The 20,507-nt window shown below is 42.8% G+C and overlaps 1 protein-coding gene across 2 annotated transcripts in view; it reads left to right on the top strand.

Moving 5' to 3' along the window:
• PDE10A (phosphodiesterase 10A) overlaps positions 1 to 20,507 on the top strand; it is a 516,915-nt gene that overhangs the window by 282,810 nt on the left and 213,598 nt on the right. For both annotated transcript variants that reach the window (XM_073627496.1, XM_073627495.1), the window contains exon 10: positions 9,917 to 9,968. In XM_073627496.1, coding sequence (XP_073483597.1) covers positions 9,917 to 9,968 — 52 coding nt within the window. The remainder of the gene's footprint in view (positions 1 to 9,916; positions 9,969 to 20,507) is intronic.

The raw sequence follows: 20,507 nt of genomic DNA, 5'->3' as shown, positions 1-20,507 counted from the left end.
GCCCCAATCATTGTCTTTTGGGGTCCCCCCGGTGGCACTTGCGGCTCCTCCTTGCATCGGTAACCCCTCTGGGAGAAGCGCTCTCCGGGGGGGTTACATAGTAGGTGAGGTTGAAAAAAGTCTATCAAGTCCAACCTATGTGAGTGATTATATGTCAGTATTACATTGTATATCCCTGTATGTTGCGGTCGTTCAGGTGCTTATCTAATAGTTTCTTGAAACTATCGATGCTCCCCGCTGAGACCACCGCCTGTGGAAGGGAATTCCACATCCTTGCCTTTCTTACAGTAAAGAACCCTCTACATAGTTGAAGGTTAAACCTCTTTTCTTCTGATTTTAATGAGTGACCACGTGTCTTGTTAAACTCCCTTCTGCAAAAAAGTTTTATTCCTATTGTGGGGTCACCAGTATGGTATTTATAAATTATAATCATATCCCCTCTCAAACGTCTCTTGGCATTGCATTCCATTGCTATCGTCTACTAGGACCCCCAGTTCCTTTTCCATCCTAGATTACCCCAGAGGTTCTCCCCCAGTGTATAGATTGCATTCATATTTTTGCCACCCAAATGCATTATTTTACATTTTTCTACATTAAACCTCATTTGTCATGTAGTTGCCCACCCCATTAATTTGTAAAGAATCTATTTGCAAGGTTTCCACATCCTGCAGAGAAGTTATTGCCCTGCTTAGCTTAGTGTCGTCCGCAAATACAGAGATTGAACTGTTTACCCCATCCTCCAGGTCGTTTATGAACAAAATAAATAGGATTGGTCCCAACACAGAACCTTGGGGGACTCCACTACCCACCTCTGATCATTCCGAGTACTCCCCATTTATCACCACCTTCTGAACTCGCCCTTGTAGCCAGTTTTCAATGCATGTACTCACCCTATTGTCTATGTCAAGACCTTACTTTTTACAGTAAACGTTTATGGGGAACTGTGTCAAATGCTTTTGCAAAATTCAGATACACCACGTCTACAGGCCTTCCTTTATCTAGATGGCAACTCGCCTCCTCATAGGTTAATAGATTGGTTTGACAAGAACGATTCTTCATGAATACATGCTGATTACTGCTCTCGTTAATAAAATCTTGTATATAGTCCCTTATTATTCCCTCCAAGAGCTTGCATACTATTGATGTTCGGATAACTGATCTGTAATTCCCAGGGATGTATTTGGGGCCCTTTTTAAATATTGGTGCTACATTGGCTTTTCTCCAATCACCTGGTACCATTCCAGTCAGTAGACTGTCAGTAAAAATTATGAACAATGGTCTGGCAATTACTTGACTGAGTACCCTCGGATGCAAGCCATTTGGTCATGGCGATTTATTAATGTTAAGCTTGCCAAGTCTAATTTTAATTCTGTCCTCTGTTAAACCATGGAGGTGCTTCCTGTGTCGTGTCATAAGGATAAACACTGCAGTTTTGGTTACTGAAGCCCCCCGATTCCCTCGTGTAGACTGAGGAGAAGAATACATTCAATACCTTCGCTAGCTCCCCATCCTTTAACCAGATGTCCTTCCTCATTCTTTATGGGGCCAATATGGTCTGTCCTCCTTTTTTTACTGTTTACATACTTAAAGAATTTCTTGGGATTTTGTTTCTCTCCTCCATTATGTCTTTCGTGTTCTATCTTAGCCTCCCTAATTGCACCCTTACATTTCTTGTTGCACCTTGTATTTTTTGAAGGCCTTTGCCTTTGCTTTTATATGCATTTTTACATTGGAGTTAAGCCATCCAGGACTTTTATTTTGCTCTTTTAAATTTATTACCCAATGGGATGCCCTGGCTAATGCCCTTATTTAATATGCTCTTAAAGCAAACCCATCTCTCCTCCGTGTTCTTTGTTCCTAGGATTTTATCCCAATTCATGCCATCTAACAAGGTTCGTAGTTTAGGTAAGTTGGCTATTTTGAAATTCAGTGTTTTTTGTATTCCTCTTATCTTTCCTATTATTTGTGTGATTTATACTAAAGCCAATTGACCTGTGATCGCTGTTTCCTAAATTGCCCCATATTTCCATATCCGTGATCAGGTCTGTATTGTTGGTAATCAGTAGATACAGTAACGCTTTATTTCTAGTTGGTGCGTCTACTATCTGAACCATGAACTTATTACTAATGTCCAGATACAGGAACACCTGTAGCTGTAAACAAGAAATACATACGGGAAAGATAAAAACACTTAACTTCAAGAGAGCAAATTTTCCAAGGATGAGGGCTGCTCTCCAGGATTTAGACTGTATTTAGACTAATATCATTGTATCTAATTTTTAGGGACTCATTAATCATAGGAATAGTACCACTGGATTGGCACAGGGCAAACGTGGTGCCCATATTTAACAAAGGGATCAAAGCTTTTACCAAGTAACTATAGACCTGTTAGTTTAACTTCTATAGTCAGGAAGATACTGGAGCGTTTAATAAAAGACCACATAGATGAGTTCTTGCTGGAAAAAAACATTTTAAGCAACAGACAGCATGGATTCATGAAAGACAGAAGTTGTCAGACAAACCTGATTTCTTTTTATGAAGAGGTAAGTAATACCTTGGACAGAGGGGTGGCTGTGGACGTGGTATACTTGGATTTTGCAAAAGCGTTCAAAACAGTTCCCCACACGCGGCTCATGTATAAGGTAAAGTCTACAGGCTTGGAAATATCAGTTTGTAAATGGATAGAAAACTGGCTAAAAGACAGAATTCAGAGAGTAGTGGTTAATGATTCTTACTCTGAATGGTCTAAGGTTATCAGAGGTGTACCCCAAGGTTCAGTGCTGGGACCCTTACTTTTTAATATCTTTATAAATGATATTGGGTCTGGGATCGAAAGTAACATTTCTGTCTTTGCAGATGACACCAAGCTATGCAGTGGAATAACGTCCTTACAGGATGTCTCCAATTTACAAGCCGACCTCAGTGCACTGTCTAATTGGGCGACTATGTGGCAGATGAGGTTTAATGTTGAGAAATGTAAAGTTATGCACTTGGGGGCTAAGAATATGCATGCATCATACATGCTAGGGGGAGTACAACTGGGGGAATCTGTGGTGGAGAAGGATCTGGGGGTTTTGGTAGATCATAAGCTCAATAATAGCATGCAATGCCAAGATGCGGTTTCCAAAGCGAGCAAAGTCCTTTCTTGTATTAAGAGAGGTATGGACTCCAGAGAGAGAGATATAATTTTGCCCCTGTTCAAATCATTAGTAAGACCTCATCTGGAATATGCAGTTCAGTTTTGGGCACCAGTTCTCAAAAAGGATATCGGGGAACTGGAGAAAGTGCAGAGAAGGGCAACCAAACTGATAATGGAGGAGCTCAGCTATGGGAAAAGATTAGAGGAACTGAATTCATTCACTCTTGAGAAGAGGAGAATAATGGGGATATGATCAACATGTTCAAATATATAAGGGGTCCATATAGTGAACTTGGTGTTGAGTTGTTCTCTTTACGGTCAGCCTAGAGGACACAGGGGCACTCTTTACGTCTAGAGGAAAAGAGATTTCATCTCCAAATACGCAAAGGTTTCTTCACAGTAAGAGCTGTGAAAATGTGGAATAGACTCCCGCCAGAGGTGGTTCTGGCCAGCTCAGTAGATTGCTTTAAGAAAGGCCTGGATACTTACCTAAATGTACATAATATAACTGGGTACTAACATTTATAGGTAAAGTTGATCCAGGGAAAATCCGATTGCCTCTTGGGGGATCAGGAAGAAATTTTTTCCCCTGCTGTAGCAAATTGGAGCATGCTCTGCTGGGGTTTTCTGCCCTCCTCTGGATCAACTGAGGGTATAAAATTGGATATATTGGATTGTACGATATTTTTTATTTTATTTATTTATTGTTTTTAAGGTTGAACTGGATGGACTTGTGTCTTTTTTCAACCTGACTAACTATGTAACTATGTAACTATGACATTTAGGAACTGGTGAGCCTTAGACGAATGCGTGGTTCCCTCAGCCCAGTCTATGTCTGGATAATTAAAATCCCCCATTATGATAACACACCCCATCCTTGTTGCTAATCCAACTTGTGATAGGAGATTCGTCTCCCCCTCCTCCCCCAGGTTAGGGGGTCTATAGCATACTCCCAGTAATATTTTCCCTTAGCTTCATCCCTTTGGAGCTCTACTCATAAGGATTCCACCTTCTCCCTAGCTCCCTTAGTGATGTCATCTCTCACATTCACTTGTACATTATTCTTGATATATGAATATACCTTGCGGGCGCGCTCCCGAGTCCAGCATTTGCGTGCATAGGCACAGAATGCCGGACTCTGTCCCGCCCCTCCTCGTCATTGGATTTGATTGACAGCAGCGGGAGCCAATGTTTGCGCTGCTATCAATCTATCCAATCAAGAGCCGCGAACCCCGGGTAGAGAAGTCCAGCGTGTCTCTGCCAAGGGAACGAACGGGCTCAAATTTGTAAAACGGGGGGGGGGGGGGGGGGGGAGCTAGGGGATTGGTCATTGTCAGAAGTTTTTTCACCTTAATGTATAAAAACACGAGGGTTTACAACCCCTTTAAAGTGGTAGTAAACCCAAAAGCAAACATTTAATATATTGCAGTGATGGCTGCACTAGTTTTTTTTTTTTTTTAGGCTTGCTCACTTAAGTGATTTCTTAACCAGTCACAGGCCACAATGAACTATGGGATTTTATCCACCCCCTCAAACCACAAATGAAAATGTGCCCTTTTTGTTGTGAACCCCTATAAGGTTCACACCTATGCAGTTTGCTTTTGATCCATTTGTGCAGTTCTTTTTCGCTGTACATTTTGCGTTTTTGCGCACACGTTTTTTTGATGCATTTTTTGCATGTTTTTTAATGCATTTTGCTTTTTTTTTTTTTAGCCAATTTGCCAGTGGGTGGATTAATAAACACCAATAGAAGCAAAAACGCACTACATGCTTTTCTGCAGTTTCTCCATTGAAGACTATTGAACCAGAAAAGCACTGTTTTGAGTTAAAAAAAAAAAGTCTCTGGCCCTTTTGAAAAATGCATGGGAATCCATGTTAAATGAACTGTAGAGCATTTCTGCCAAAAAGGCATAGGTGTGAACCAGGCCTTAGGCTGCTTTCACACTGATGCCCTGTGGTTTACCTGCACTGTGGGTGCAGCACAACGCATTTGTAGTTTTCCTGCGGGTCAGCTGTATGAGCCATAGACTTCTATTACATCTAAACCCGTAGGATACCGATACCAAACCCGCAGGATATAATAGAAGTCTATGACTATGTGTAGCTAACCTGCAGTACAGCTGCAGGTACACTATGCTGTACCTGCGGATCAGTATGAAAACTGCCTAATAACCCTTTTTTATGAGTGCTAATATGCCCATTGCAAAAGCGCAATGTATATGTTTAGTACGCTAACCTTTTGCTGGCATCACTCTGTAGGCTGCTAGAAAGGCCCCAAACGAAGTACACTTGGTATCACTCTGCTGCAGACAGAAGCTGGCGCTACAGAAGAAGCATCATGTTACATGGCTCTTGCTCTCTCTGCCTGCTTTCTCTGGCTCCATGCACTCTGATGCTCTGTGAAAAAGAGGGGATAGGTATGGTGCTGCTCTTATTAAGAGGTGACCTACAACCTCTAAATGAGGGGTGTGTGTCAGGAGTGCATTTAGTGCAAAAAGTGACAATAAAAGTGCAGAAAACAAATATTTGTATATTCACAAAAATCCACAAAAAATCCTACTGTGTAAACTTCCTAACCACATATATATATATAATGTCTATTGTTATGTTCAAACGAAAACACAATCCTGTGCAAAACCTGCAATTCAAAGTGACATTTCTGTGCAAAAAAATACAACATATATGACTGGTATATATTGTTGCTGTGAAACTGGGTTCAGAAATATGCATATACCGTCCTTAAACCCTGGTGTATAAAAAAGTCCAATAAAGTGACAATGTGCTCCTTCAAATTGTTCTGTGCTTCTTGGAAAACAGTGCCCCATAAGGAACGCACTCACCGCTATTATTCACCCCACAAGGAGGTATTTCACTTTCACAGTATGAGCCACTGTGCAGTCTGTGGAGTGGGAGGAAACTTCCTGTCCTGTGTTCTCCAAGTGCCTCCTTGCCTGCGATGTAAATGGTCTCCTCACTGTTAACCTCTTAGATGTTGCCCACATGTAGAGAGGAAAGAGACTCCATAGTGGGATACTGTACAAATATCCAAACATTTATTAATAATACTGATGGTTACTCACATTTATTAAAAATCATTAAAAGCGAAAACAGTATTTAAAAACAGGAAACTGGAGCGATCTGCGCTCCACGGCTCGAAACCAGAAGTGATGCAGTGACGTTGTATAGTCCCGCCTTACGCATTCCATCAATGGGACGTCATCTGGAGCGGTGCCATTGATCACGATCTGGGGTTGCTGACCTGCATCCCAGAGCATGGGCATGCACTTTCCTGGTTTGAGTTTGAGGGCCACATATGAGGGCTTCGTGGGCCATGGGTTGAGCTGATTTAGAGGGATAAGACTTACCACTGACAGGGGTGCTTACAATGAGCAGTTTTTATTTATTCATGTGAAACCTTTATTGCAACAGAAAAAAAACAGTTGCTCCCACTGCTTGTGTAACTGCATTGTGAGCCAGACTTCACTTACTAGATCTACTGATTACCAACAATACAGACCTGATCACGGATGTAGAAATACGGGGCAATTTAGGACACAGCGATCACAGGTCAATTGGCTTCAGTATAAATCACACAAATAGGAAACACAAGGGGAACACAAGGGGAACACAAAGACACTTTAATTTCAAAAGAGCCAACTTCCCTAAATTACGGACCTTGCTAGACGATATAAATTGGGATAAAATCTTAGAAACAAAGAACACAGAGAAGAGATGGGTTTGCTTTAAGAGCATATTAAATAAGGGCAATAGCCAGGGCATCCCATTGGGAAATAAATTTAAAAGAGCGATCAAAAGTCCTGGATGGCTTAACTCCAATGTAAAAATGCATATAAAAGCAAAGGAGAAGGCCTTCAAAAAATACAAGGCTGAGGGATCGTCATCAGCATTCCGACTTTACAAAGAATGCAACAAGATATGTAAGGGTGTAATTAGGGTGGCTACGAAAGACAAATAGCGAAAGAGAGCAAAAAAAAATCCCAAGAAATTCTTTAAGTATATAAAAAGTAAAAAAGAGAGTACAGACCATATTGGCCCCATAAAGAATGAGGAAGGACATCTGGTTATAACGGATGGGGAGATAGCGAAGGTATTACATTTATTCTTCTCCTCAGTCTTCACGAGGGCATCGGGGGGGGGGGGGGGGGAGGGCTTCAGTGACTAAAACTGCAGTTTGTTCTCATGACACATCACAGGAATCACCCTCATGGCTAACAGAGGACAGAATTAGAAATAGACTTGGGAAACTTAATATTAATAAATCATGGGAACCAGATAGCTTGCACCTGAGGGTACTTGGGGAACTCAGTCAAGTAATTGCCGGACCATTGTTCCTAATTTTTACTGACAGTCTACTGACTGGAATGGTACCAGGTGATTGGAGAAAAGCCAATGTAGCACCAATATTTAAAAAAAGGCCCATAAACATTTACTGTACAAAGTGGGGTCTTGGCATAGACAATAGGGAGAGTACATGAATTGAAAACTGGCTACAAGGGCGTGTTCAGAGGGTGATGATAAATCGGAAATACTCGGAATGGTCAGGGGTGGGAAGTGGGGTCCCCCAGGGTTCTGTGCTGGGACCAATCCTATTTAATTTTTTTCATAAACAACCTGGAGGATGGGGTAAACAGTTTAATCCCTGTATTTGCGGACAATACTAAGCTAAGCGGGCAATAATTTCTCCACGGGATGTGGAAACCTTGCAAAAAGATCTGAACAAATTATTGGGGTGGGCAACTACATGGCAAATGAGGTTTAATGTAGAAAAATGTAAAATAATGCATTTGGGTGGCAAAAAAATATGAATGCAATCTACTTACTAGGGGTTGAACCTCTGGAGGAATCTAGGATGGAATAGAACCTGGGGGTCCTAGTAGATGATAGGCTCAGCAATGGCATGCAATACCAAGCTGCTGCCAACAAAGCAAACTGAATATTGGCATGCATTAAAAAGGGGATTAACTCCAGAGATAAAGAGATAATTCTCCCACTCTACAAGACTTTGATCCAGCCTCACCTGGAGTATGCTGTCCAGTTCTGGGCAACAGTCCTCAGGAAGAATGTACTGGAAATGGAGCGAGTACAAAGAAGGGCAACAAAGCTATTAAAGGGTCTGGAGGATATTAGTTATGAAGAAAGGTTGCAAGCACTGAACTTCTCTTTGCAGAAGAGACACTTGAGAGGGGATATGATTTCCATTTACAAATAACATATTGGTGACCCCACAATAGGGATAAAACTTATTCGCTTAAGGGAGTTTAATAAGACACGTGGCCACTCACTAAAATTAGAAGAAAAGAGGTTTAACCTTAAACTGCATATAGGGTTCTTTACTGTAAGAGTGGCAAGGATGTGGAATTCCCTTCCACAGGCAGTGGTTTCAGTGTGGGGCATCAATAGTTTCAAAAAAACTATTAGATAAGCACCTGAACGACTGCAACATACAGGGATATACAATGTAATACTGACATATAATCACACACATAGGTTGGACTTGATGGACTTGTGTCTTTTTTTAACCTCACCTACTATGTAACTATATATAACTTTGGCTTCAATTTGTTAGTGTATCTATATCTGCTAGTACATCTAACAATCCCCACCCCCCAGATTGACAATGCTGCTGTCCAAAGGTGCCCCCTGTGCTCCTTCATCCAGAGTGGGGGGCACTGTATAACAGGAGGTGTGTTACTGGCCATACCAGGTGAAAACAGATGAGCGAAAAAATAAAACAAATGCAGCCACCACATCTAAGGATTAGTTAGCTGCAATATTTTTGGTCATGGTTTACCTTATTTCATTCCCTACATTAAGGTAAAAAATGTCCCTCTATTTGTATCACCCCCCCCCCCCCCCCTTACCTGAAACCCTCACTCGATACAGTGCTGTGCCCATCTGAGTGCTCTCCTCTCTCTCTCTGCTCACAGAAGCAGCAGCAGGAGCCATTGGTTCCTTCTGCTGTCAAACAAATTCTGTGAGCGGGGGGCAGAGTCAAGCCACGCTATCTGTATCTTTGGAGGCACTTGAGCAAGGCCGCAGGTGCGCCCCCGTAGCAAATGGTGTACAGTGCAGGGTGCACCGAGAAGAAGAGAATCCAAGAGAGGATTCCAGAGAGGAATCCACGAAGAGGAGGTTCAGGGCTTCTCTGTTTAATGCCATTGCACAGGGCAGCGTAAGTATAACATATGTGGTGGTGTGTGTGTGTGTCTTGATTTTTTTGTTTGTTTTTGTTTATATGTGAATCTTTACAATCACTTTAAGTTTTATTACTGATTTTGAGATGTAGTCCGTCTTATGAGTTAAGTATATGTAATTAATCAGTTATGCACCCTGTCTCAGGTCAGTGGGGTGGGTATTTATTGTATTTTGGTGCACAGTAAATTAGGCTATGACGGCTATGTTACTTTTGATGGTGCAAGAGGATCTGAAATAAAAGCGGCATCAGAGGAGAGCGATTGTGCCAGCATTCTTGAATTTATACATATTCTTGTACATCCTGAGGAAGTAAATTATGTCCATGCATCGCATTGGAACGGGGGGTGAAAGTGAAAGTGGAGCAGTTTATTCCTGAAACGCTTTTCACCAGAGAGAGAACTCCTTATTAGCCTGAAAATAATAGCTTGGACTTGTGCAAAGTATATTTTTGTATTAGGTGAATTTCTGCATGTGTGATCTTAATTAGACCATTGCCTTTTTTGTTTTGTTTTGCTTTTTTTGTTGGATAAATTACAAGTCAATTTTTCTTCTTTTTTGCAGAACATACTTTGATAACATAGTTGCAATAGATTCGTTACTTGAACATATTATGGTAAGAAATATGTTTTTCCATCACTCTATTTCCTGACTGAAAAGTTTATTTTTTTTATTTTTTATTTTTTTTCAATTTAGCGTTTTAAAAAAAAAAGTGAAATGTATTTAATATATGTTGAATGTGTAGAAATATTACCAAGCAAAACAAACAAAAAAACAAAAGTTTAAATATTAATGGTTAATAAAATAGAAACCAACAAAAAAATCAGCAGGACAATAATGATTGAATGCTGCTTTAACTGACTAATAAAATAAAAAAAAATATGTAGATCGAGGTTTGATCTAGGTCAGTGCTGGGGTTAGTGTTTGGTCAGTATTTGTTTTTTGGACAGGGTTTTTTTTCTTTTTAAATTAGTATCAGTTAGTGTCAGTGTGCTTTAGGTAGGATAAAAAAAAAATATATGGTATCACTGCGATCGTGAGGAGCAGGAGAATTTATTTTGGGTTGTCCTTTGGTGAAAGATTATGGTAGTAGCAAGAAATATACAGCTAAATATACAGCCCACTATTTTGGGCCAGTTTTCTTTTGAAAAAAAAAAAGGAGACATCCATTACCATTTACCACCATTTGAAAGCCCAATTTGTCCTGAAAAAGACGCAGTATAATCTCTACACGTAAAAGAAGTTTATTGATATATACAGCATTTGTAAAATTGTGCTTAGGCATTAAAATTTGTTTTACCTTTAGGTGCGAAGGGTGTTATGAAATTATTGTTTTTAGGATTAATACCACTTTAATTATGTCATCAAAATTATTAAGAATATATAATTTCTGGGAGGACAAACAAGGCTTTCTATTTTTTTTCAGTATATACATGTCTTTTTTGGAAATTAGATTGTTAAATAACATATCTAATGCCCCGTACACACAATCGGACATTGATCGGACATTCCGACAATAAAATCCATGGATTTTTTCCGACGGATGTTGGCTCAAACTTGTTTTGCGTACACACGGTCGCACAAAGTTGTCGGAATTTCCGATCGACAAGAACGCGGTGATGTACACCACGTACGACGAGACTAGAAAAGGCCACTTCAGAACCAAGCGCGGCACCCTTTGGGCTCCTTTTGCTAATCTCGTGTTAATAAAAGTTTGGTGAGAGACGATTCGCGCTTTTTCAGACTCGTGGTTTTCTGCTGTTCAGTTTGTGCTTGTGGGTTTGTATCTGCTCTTCAGTGTGTGCAGCAAGTGACCTGTGACTCTTGTCATTCTGTTTTTGTTAGTTCGTTACTGTTTTTCAGGTCACTCTTCACAGGCCTTGCTGTTCTTCAGTGCGTTCTGTTACTTCGTTCTGAGCAGCCGACCGTTTTCTAGCCATGTTGCATGTACGTACTCCTCATAGAGTTCGTGCTGTGCGGGGGCTTGGTGTTGGGGTCCTGACCTTGACACAAGTCCAGTCCATAAACAGGGTGGGTAGTTCATGGACCAAGAATTGGTTGCTCCAGCGTTGCCAGTTCTGTCATATGCCTTTGCTCCGTGAGATCCGTGAGAATAATCCTGATGATTTCAGGAACTTTCTCCGGATGACGGACCCCGTATTTCACCGTTTGTTGGCTTTGCTGACCCCCTATATCAGCAGGCAGGATACCTGCATGAGGCAAGCCATCACTCCGGAGCAGAGATTAGTCGCCACCTTGCGGTACTTGGCGACAGGGAGAAGCCTGCAGGACTTGAAGTTCTCGACAGGCATCTCCCCCCAGGCTCTGGGGATCATTATCCCAGAGACCTGTTCTCCATCATCCAGGTCCTGCAGAAGGAGTATATGAAGGTAAGATTTGTATCCTTTAATATCACATTTTATTGTATTTAATGTTTGCTAATGTATTGTATTTCTTTCCTCATTCCCTAACTACCATGATTGTAATATGCTGTGAATGTCCCCTTTGTCCTCATGTATGCTGGATTTTTAGGTAATTATTTTTTTTGTCCTTCATACATATTTGCCTTCACTTACCTCCCCAGCATGGTCTCCTGGCCCTATATTCACCTTATGTAGTCACTTAACAATGTATTTTATCAGCTCCATAGTAGTGCTTTACCCCAAACACCCCCTAAAATGTTTTAAAATGTGATTTGTGCTTTAAATTCAGGCAGAGTGCCAGAGGCTTTTTTTATCATTTTTAACCCTCCCCCCCAACTGCTAAGTCAGCTGATACCAATTCTCTATCTATCCTCAATCATCTATCTGCTGACTTTGCCAAACCCATACACACTATACCCATCTCTTTTGTGGTCAGATTTATGGATGAATTCCCCAAAGCATGTAGTGCAAGGGCCTGCCTGTATACTTTCAAATGGTACTGTTTGAAGTTTCTATATACTATTATTATCTTGATAGGTAATAGCAGAATGTCCAAATGTGCTCAAATGTGTACAGTGTGTATTTATATCTTTGTATTATGACACTTCTTACCTGTCCAGTGGGCTGCCAATAGTGTAACTAAGGAGGGGCTGTTCAAAGTAATACCCATTATTTAGGCATTCATCTCTCAATGAAGTGGAGAGGGTTACCTTTCCAAGAGCTCCCCCCCATAATGTTAGAAATGGCCCATGAGAGGGGGGGAGGGGGAATCTGATAGGTGTACCTTATACTTTGGTCTTTAAAAACTCCCTCAAATAAATGTTATCTTGATGTTGGCCATGAATGTTTGTGTCTAATCTGCTTTCCCTGTTTATGTGCAAAATGACTAAATTTTTTTTTTGTTTGACTCCACAGTTTCCTTCCACGCCACAGAAATGGCAGACTGTGGCCTTCCACTTTGCCCAGCGGTGGGACTTTCCTAACTGCGGAGGGGCAATTGATGGGAAACACGTCCACATCGTCCCACCACCCAACTCGGGGTCATACTATTATAATTATAGGGGGTTCAATAGTATTGTGATGTTGGCGGTGGTGTCTGCGACTTATGAGTTCCTGTATGTGGACGTGGGGAAGAATGGCCGGATGTCCGATGGTGGAGTCATCGCCCAGACGGAGTTCTACAGGCATCTCCAGAATGGCAGCTTGGACTTGCCACCTCCAGAAGACAATGTGGAAGGACTCCCATTCGTCTTCATTGCGGAAGAAGCGTTTGCGCTGGGGGACCATCTGCGGCCATTCCCGATGAGGACCCTCACCCCGGACCAGAGAGTTTTTAATTACCGGCTGGCCAGAGCCGGAAGAGTGGTGGAGAACACGTTTGGAATCATGGCCAGCCAGTTCCGCCTATTTCTTACACCCATACATATGGCGGAGTATAAACTGAATCATATAATCCTGCTGTGATCTACACAACTTTTTACGGCAACATTCTGCCAACTATGCTGGCTCAGTTGGGCCTGAGGCTGGAATTCAAAATGAAACAACACTGACGGCACTTGAAAGTGGCCGTCCTGGCTTGCCCCCCCTGAGTGCCCGTGATGTCCGGCTAAGATACCTTGAATACTTTGCGGGTAGGGGGGCTATCAATATGCCAAACAATGTCTGAAGCCTTTTTATAATAAAGAAAAACAAATAACTACTCAAATCTTTGGTGACATTTACTGCTTGTGTTTGTTTTAGCTGACCCTGACAGAAATGTGGTGAGTCCTGAAAATGGCGTGATTGTGTAACCTTACAAAGCACTGTTGGGTGTTATTTACTAAAGGCAAAGACACTTTGCACTACAAGTGCACTTGAAACTGCACTGAAACTGCACTTGTAGTGCAAAGTGGATTTGCCCTTAGGAAATAACACCCATTGTCACAGAAAACACCAATTAGAGCACCACAAAAGTGTTGTAGCGTTGAGACAATAATCCACACATTCTTGATTAACAATCTTTTTAATACCAGCACAATCACATGTGCATTTAGAAAAGGTTTTTAAAACAAACCAACATGTTTGTTGTATAACAATTTTTGGAGTCATATTAGAAAAAGTAGCAATGTCCATTTAAGATAAAACAGGCATGTTTAAAAACAACAAGAAAGACACAAATCTTGAACTTACAAAGTTCACTTTTTGTAGAACTTGAAGGCAATATCAGACATAAGTATTTACAAACTGTGTTTGATATTGAGTTCAGATGGGGTGAAGTCACCCCAGGAAAAGCCAAATTTTGAAGATGCACACAAATTTACGAATGTCAACATGTGCTACCTGCCATCACGGGGTATCAAGGGACGTGTTTTGGGGGTGCAACCCCTTCCTCACAGCTACTTTATTATTGAGGAAGGGGTTGCACCCCCAAAACGCGTCCATTGATCTCCCGTGATGGCAGATAGCACATGTTGACACACTGTGTGCCTCTTCTAAATTTGGCTTTTCTACAATTTGTCAAAAAATGGCAAAAAATTGTAGCACACAAAAAATCAAAGGGATTTGGAGGGGTTTTAAACTCTCCCTAAAACATCAATGATGTTCTTCATTTTTTGTTGAACATCATTGATTTTTTTCTTGATGTTTTCCAAGTCCCTATTACACCCCATGATCTCCCCGATCAGGATCTGTGCACTTTCCGAGGTGAAAGGATCTGGATCCACAACATCACGATCACCTAAAAAGATAGAAACCAAAAAACACCATGTATTATAAATATGCCGGCATCCATCTCTTACCTGAGCCTGTGGTCGCAGACACTCACCTGTTGTGGTGCCAATTTCCACCACGTCTTCCTCCTCCTGCTCTGCTTGTCTTGGGTGGATTTCCCCTTCTTCCAGAGGTGGGGGGTCTCTGGTCTCCTCGGATGAGGGGTTTCCTCTGAGTCTTTTCTCCCCTATGTAAAAAAAAAATAGGTATACTTAGCACACAGATATTTGATGGCAGAACTATAAATATGAAACATTGCTTGGAAGTGGGGTACAATTGTCTATTTTGCCAGAGTTCCAAGATGTAGAATTTTTTGTGTCCTTTGTCAAGCTTCAATACTTTACCTGTTTTGTACAAGCTTCACAGATGGAGACACCCCTATAGTATACACTGGAGCACCAGTGTGGGTCCCCTAATAAAAAGTTGTTCATGTGTCCCACACTAGTGCTCCAGCGTCCAGATGTGTAACCAGCTGCTAAGTGTCCTCTCCTTACACAGAATCTAGTTTGCATTTCATTCTAGTAACAAATCCATCTACACAACCAAATTAGTTTCAGACAAGTAGGCCCTAAAAAATGTGGGCAAATGCATATGGCCAAAACAATGGTGTTTTATAGGCCGAACGAACAATGTTTTATATGAACGAATAATGTGCCCATGAACATGAAAGTTGCCTTTTGAAACTGTATAACAGTTAAGAAAAGCACATGGAGCAGCATGAACGTAATAAACATAAAGAATAGGAACACAGAACAACTACTTACTTTTTTGCAGCACTCTCCGGATCTTTCGGTACTGCTCATGCTCTCTTAATTTGAGGTCCGACCACCGCTTCCTGAGCTGATCTTTCGATCGTCATACCCCGAAATTCCGGTGCAGACTCTTGACCACTTTTGCCATGATCTTGGCCTTTCTGACATTGGGGTTGGGGTAAGGTCCATACTTCCCGTCATAGTCGGCCCTCTTCAGGATGTCCACCATCTCCAACATCTCCCCAAAGGACATATTTGATGCCTTAAATCTTCTCCTTCTGGATCCAGACGTTTCAGGCTCCGGGCTTTCCTCCTCCTCCTCCTCGTTGCTGTAATTAGCACGCACCTGCTGTGTCTCCGCCATGTGTTCTCCCCCCACTGCGCCGAACGAAAAGGGGCAGGGAATAGACTAGAAAGAACGTTGGGGGCGGGCGGAGTTACACGCATGCGCAGTGTGTGTGAAGCGTAACACGCATGCATAGTAGGTACGATCTGTGAGCGGAGGAAGGAGTATCGGAGGCGCCGATCATGATAACGAAGGTAAGAGCAAAACTTGGGCCTATACTGCTTCTAGATTGAGGCCTATATTGTAACAAGATTAGGAGAGTTTTGCCTGACATTAGGGTTTGTCTTGTGTTTTGTCTTGCAGATAAAATGGATGGCTTCAATGACCACAACTTCCTCCCCCTGTTCATAGAAAAGTACAGGGAGCTACCCCGTCTGTGGCAGGTGAAACATCCACATTACAATAATAAACAAAAGAGGCAGACAGCGCTGGAGAAACTGCTGGAGTTGGTGAAGCCGGTGGTCCCCACAGCAAACATCTCCTATTTAAAAGCCAAAATTGGTGGCCTGAGGAGCACTTATCTTAGGGAGCGCAAGAAGGTCACATATTCCCAGAGATCCGGAGCTGCAGCAGATGACATTTATGTCCCCAGGCTGTGGTACTATGAGAGACTGTGATTTCTGTCAGACCAGACTGGAGTCAGGGAATCACTCTCAACCCTTCCTTCCACCCCAGCTGAAACTTCCGATGTCCAACCTGGGACTTCCAGCCAGGAAGAAGTGGAGGAGCCCAAATGGAGTCAGGTATAGCATTGTTCTACAGATTTCTGGTCAATAAATAAATGATGTTTACTAGATGGTATTATTGATCACTAATTGCTGATTTAACCACTTAAGGACCGCCTAACGCCGATTTACGTCGGCAAGGCGGCACGGGCAGGCAAAATCACGTACATGTACGTGATTTGCCTCTCGCGGGTGGGGGGTCCGATCGGACCCCCCCCCGGTGCCCGAAGCGGTCCCGTTCTGTTCCCCGGCGATCCGAGATGAGGGGGAGGCCATCCGTTCGTGGCCCCCCCCTCGCGATCGCCGCCGGCCAATGGGAACACTCCTTTGCTGCTGTATGCTAAACAGCAGCAAAGGAAATGATGTCATCTCCCCTCGGCTCGGTAGTTTCCGTTCCAGCGCCGAGGGGAGAAGACATCAATGTGAGTGCACAACACACACACACACAGTAGAACATGCCAGGCATACAAAACACCCCGATCCCCCCCCGATCGCCCCCCGATCCCCCCCCAATCACCCCCCCCCCTGTCACAAACTGACACCAGCAGGTTTTTTTTTTTTTTTTTTTTTTTTTTTTCTGATTACTGCATAGTGTCAGTTTGTGACAGTTACAGTGTTGGGACAGTGAGTATTACCCCCCTTTAGGTCTAGGGTACCCCCCTAACCCCCCCTAATAAAGTTTTAACCCCTTGATCACCCCCTGTCACCAGTGTTGCTAAGCGATCATTTTTCTGATCGCTGTATTAGTGTCGCTGGTGACGCTAGTTAGTGAGGTAAATATTTAGGTTCGCCGTCAGCGTTTTATAGTGACAGGGACCCCCATATACTACCTAATAAATGTTTTAACCCCTTGATTGCCCCCTAGTTAACCCTTTCACCACTGATCACCGTATAACCGTTACGGGTGACGCAGGTTAGTTCGTTTATTTTTTATAGTGTCAGGGCACCCGCCGTTTATTACCTAATAAAGGTTTAGCCCCCTGATCGCCCGGCGGTGATATGCGTCGCCCCAGGCAGCGTCAGATTAGCGCCAGTACCGCTAACACCCACGCACGCAGCATGCGCCTCCCTTAGTGGTATAGTATCTGATCGGATCAATATCTGATCTGATCAGATCTATACTAGCGTCCCCAGCAGTTTAGGGTTCCCAAAAACACAGTGTTAGCGGGATCAGCCCAGATACCCGCTAGCACCTGCGTTTTGCCCCTCCGCCCAGCCCACCCAAGTGCAGTATCGATCGATCACTGTCACTTACAAAACACTAAACGCATAACTGCAGCGTTCGCAGAGTCAGGCCTGATCCCTGCGATCGCTAACAGTTTTTTTGGTAGCATTTTGGTGAACTGGCAAGCAAGCACCAGGCAGCGTCAGGTTAGCGCCAGTACCGCTAACACCCACGCACGCACCGTACACCTCCCTTAGTGGTATAGTATCTGATCGGATCAATATCTGATCCGATCAGATCTATACTAGCGTCCCCAGCAGTTTAGGGTTCCCAAAAACGCAGTGTTAGCGGGATCAGCCCAGATACCTGCTAGCACCTGCGTTGTGCCCCTCCGCCCGGCCCAGCCCAGCCCACCCAAGTGCAGTATCGATCGATCACTGACACTTACAAGGCACTAAACGCATAACTGCAGCGTTCGCAGAGTCAGGCCTGATCCCTGCGATCGCTAACAGTTTTTTTGGTAGCATTTTGGTGAACTAGCAAGCACCGGCCCCAGGCAGCGTCAGGTTAGCGCCAGTACCGCTAACACCCACGCACGCAGCATACGCCTCCTTTAGTGGTATAGTATCTGAACGGATCAATATCTGATCCGATCAGATCAGATCTATACTAGCGTCCCCAGCAGTTTAGGGTTCCCAAAAACGCAGTGTTAGCGGGATCAACCCAGATACCTGCTAGCACCTGCGTTTTGCCCCTCCGCCCGGCCCAGTCCAGCCCACCCAAGTGCAGTATCGATCGATCACTGTCACTTACAAAACACTAAACGCATAACTGCAGCGTTCGCAGAGTCAGGCCTGATCCCTGCGATCGCTAACAGTTTTTTTGGAAGCTTTTTATTGAACTGGCAAGCACCAGCGGCCTAGTACACCCCGGTCGTAGTCAAACCAGCACTGCAGTAACACTTGGTGACGTGGCGAGTCCCATAAGTGCAGTTCAAGCTGGTGAGGTGACAAGCACAAGTAGTGTCCCGCTGCCACCAAAAAGACAAACACAGGCCCGTCGTGCCCATAGTGCCCTTCCTGCTGCATTCGCCAATCCTAATTGGGAACCCACCACTTCTGCAGCGCCCGTACTTCCCCCATTCACATCCCCCAACGAAATGCAGTCGGCTGCATGAGAGGCATTTTTATGTGCTCCCGAGTACCCCTACCCAACGAACCCCCCCCAAAAAGATGTTGTGTCTGCAGCAAACGCGGATATAGGCGTGACACCCGCTATTATTGTCCCTTCTGTCCTGACAATCCTGGTCTTTGCATTGGTGAATGTTTTGAACGCTACTATGCACTAGTTGAGTATTAGCGTAGGGTACAGCATTGCACAGACTAGGCACACTTTCACAGGGTCTCCCAAGATGCCATCGCATTTTGAGAGACCCGAACCTGGAACCGGTTACAGTTATAAAAGTTAGTTACAAAAAAAGTGTAAAAAAAAAAAAAATATATATAAAATAAAAAAAAATAGTTGTCGTTTTATTGTTCTCTCTCTCTATTCTCTCTCTCTATTGTTCTGCTCTTTTTTTACTGTATTCTATTCTGCAGTGTTTTATTGTTATTGTTATTGTTATTGTTATTATGTTTTATCATGTTTGTTTTTCAGGTATGTAATTATTTATACTTTATTGTTTACTGTGCTTTATTGTTAACCATTTTTTTGTCTTCAGGTACGCCATTCACAACTTTGAGTGGTTATACCAGAATGATGCCTGCAGGTTTAGGTATCATCTTGGTATCATTCTTTTCAGCCAGCGGTCGGCTTTCATGTAAAAGCAATCCTAGCGGCTAATTAGCCTCTAGACTGCCTTTACAAGCCGTGGGAGGGAATGCCCCCCCCCCCCCACCGTCTTCCGTGTTTTTCTCTGGCTCTCCTGTCTCAACAGGGAACCTGAGAATGCAGCCGGTGATTCAGCCAGCTGACCATAGAGCTGATCAGAGACAAGAGTGGCTCCAAACATCTCTATGGCCTAAGAAACCGGAAGCTACGAGCATTTTATGACTTAGATTTCGCCGGATGTAAATAGCGCCATTGGGAAATTGGGGAAGCATTTTATCACACCGATCTTGGTGTGGTCAGATGCTTTGAGGGCAGAGGAGAGATCTAGGGTCTAATAGACCCCAATTTTTTCAAAAAAGAGTACCTGTCACTACCTATTGCTATCATAGGGGATATTTACATTCCCCGAGATAACAATAAAAATGATTTAAAAAAAAAAAAATGAAAGGAACAGTTTAAAAATAAGATAAAAAAGCAAAAAAATAATAAAGAAAAAAAAAAAAAAAAAAAAAAGCACCCCTGTCGCCCCCTGCTCTTGCGCTAAGGCGAACGCAAGCGGCGGTCTGTCGTCAAATGTAAACAGCAATTGCACCATGCATGTGAGGTATCGCCGCGAAGGTCAGATCGAGGGCAGTAATTTTTGCAGTAGACCTCCTCTGTAGATCTAAAGTGGTAACCTGTAAAGGCTTTTAAAGGCTTTTAAAAATGTATTTATTTTGTTGCCACTGCACGTTTGTGCGCAATTGTAAAGCATGTCATGTTTGGTATCCATGTACTCGGTCTAAGATCATCTTTTTTATTTCATCAAACATTTGGGCAATATAGTGTGTTTTAGTGCATTAAAATTTAAAAAAGTGTGTTTTTTCCCCAAAAAATGCGTTTGAAAAATCGCTGCGCAAATACTGTGTGAAAAAAAAAAATGAAACACCCACCATTTTAATCTGTAGGGCATTTGCTTTAAAAAAATATATAATGTTTGGGGGTTCAAAGTAATTTTCTTGCAAAAAAAAAAAAACTTTTTCATGTAAAAAATAAGTGTCAGAAAGGGCTTTGTCTTCAAGTGGTTAGAAGAGTGGGTGATGTGTGACATAAGCTTCTAAATGTTGTGCATAAAATGCCAGGACAGTTCAAAACCCCCCCAAATGACCCCATTTTGGAAAGTAGAC

The sequence above is a fragment of the Aquarana catesbeiana genome, linkage group LG04 (assembly GCF_042186555.1).
Source record: "Aquarana catesbeiana isolate 2022-GZ linkage group LG04, ASM4218655v1, whole genome shotgun sequence".
NCBI lineage: Eukaryota > Metazoa > Chordata > Amphibia > Anura > Ranidae > Aquarana > Aquarana catesbeiana.
Note: the sequence above shows the minus strand (reverse complement) of the source record. Positions and strands in the feature narration are given on the sequence as shown.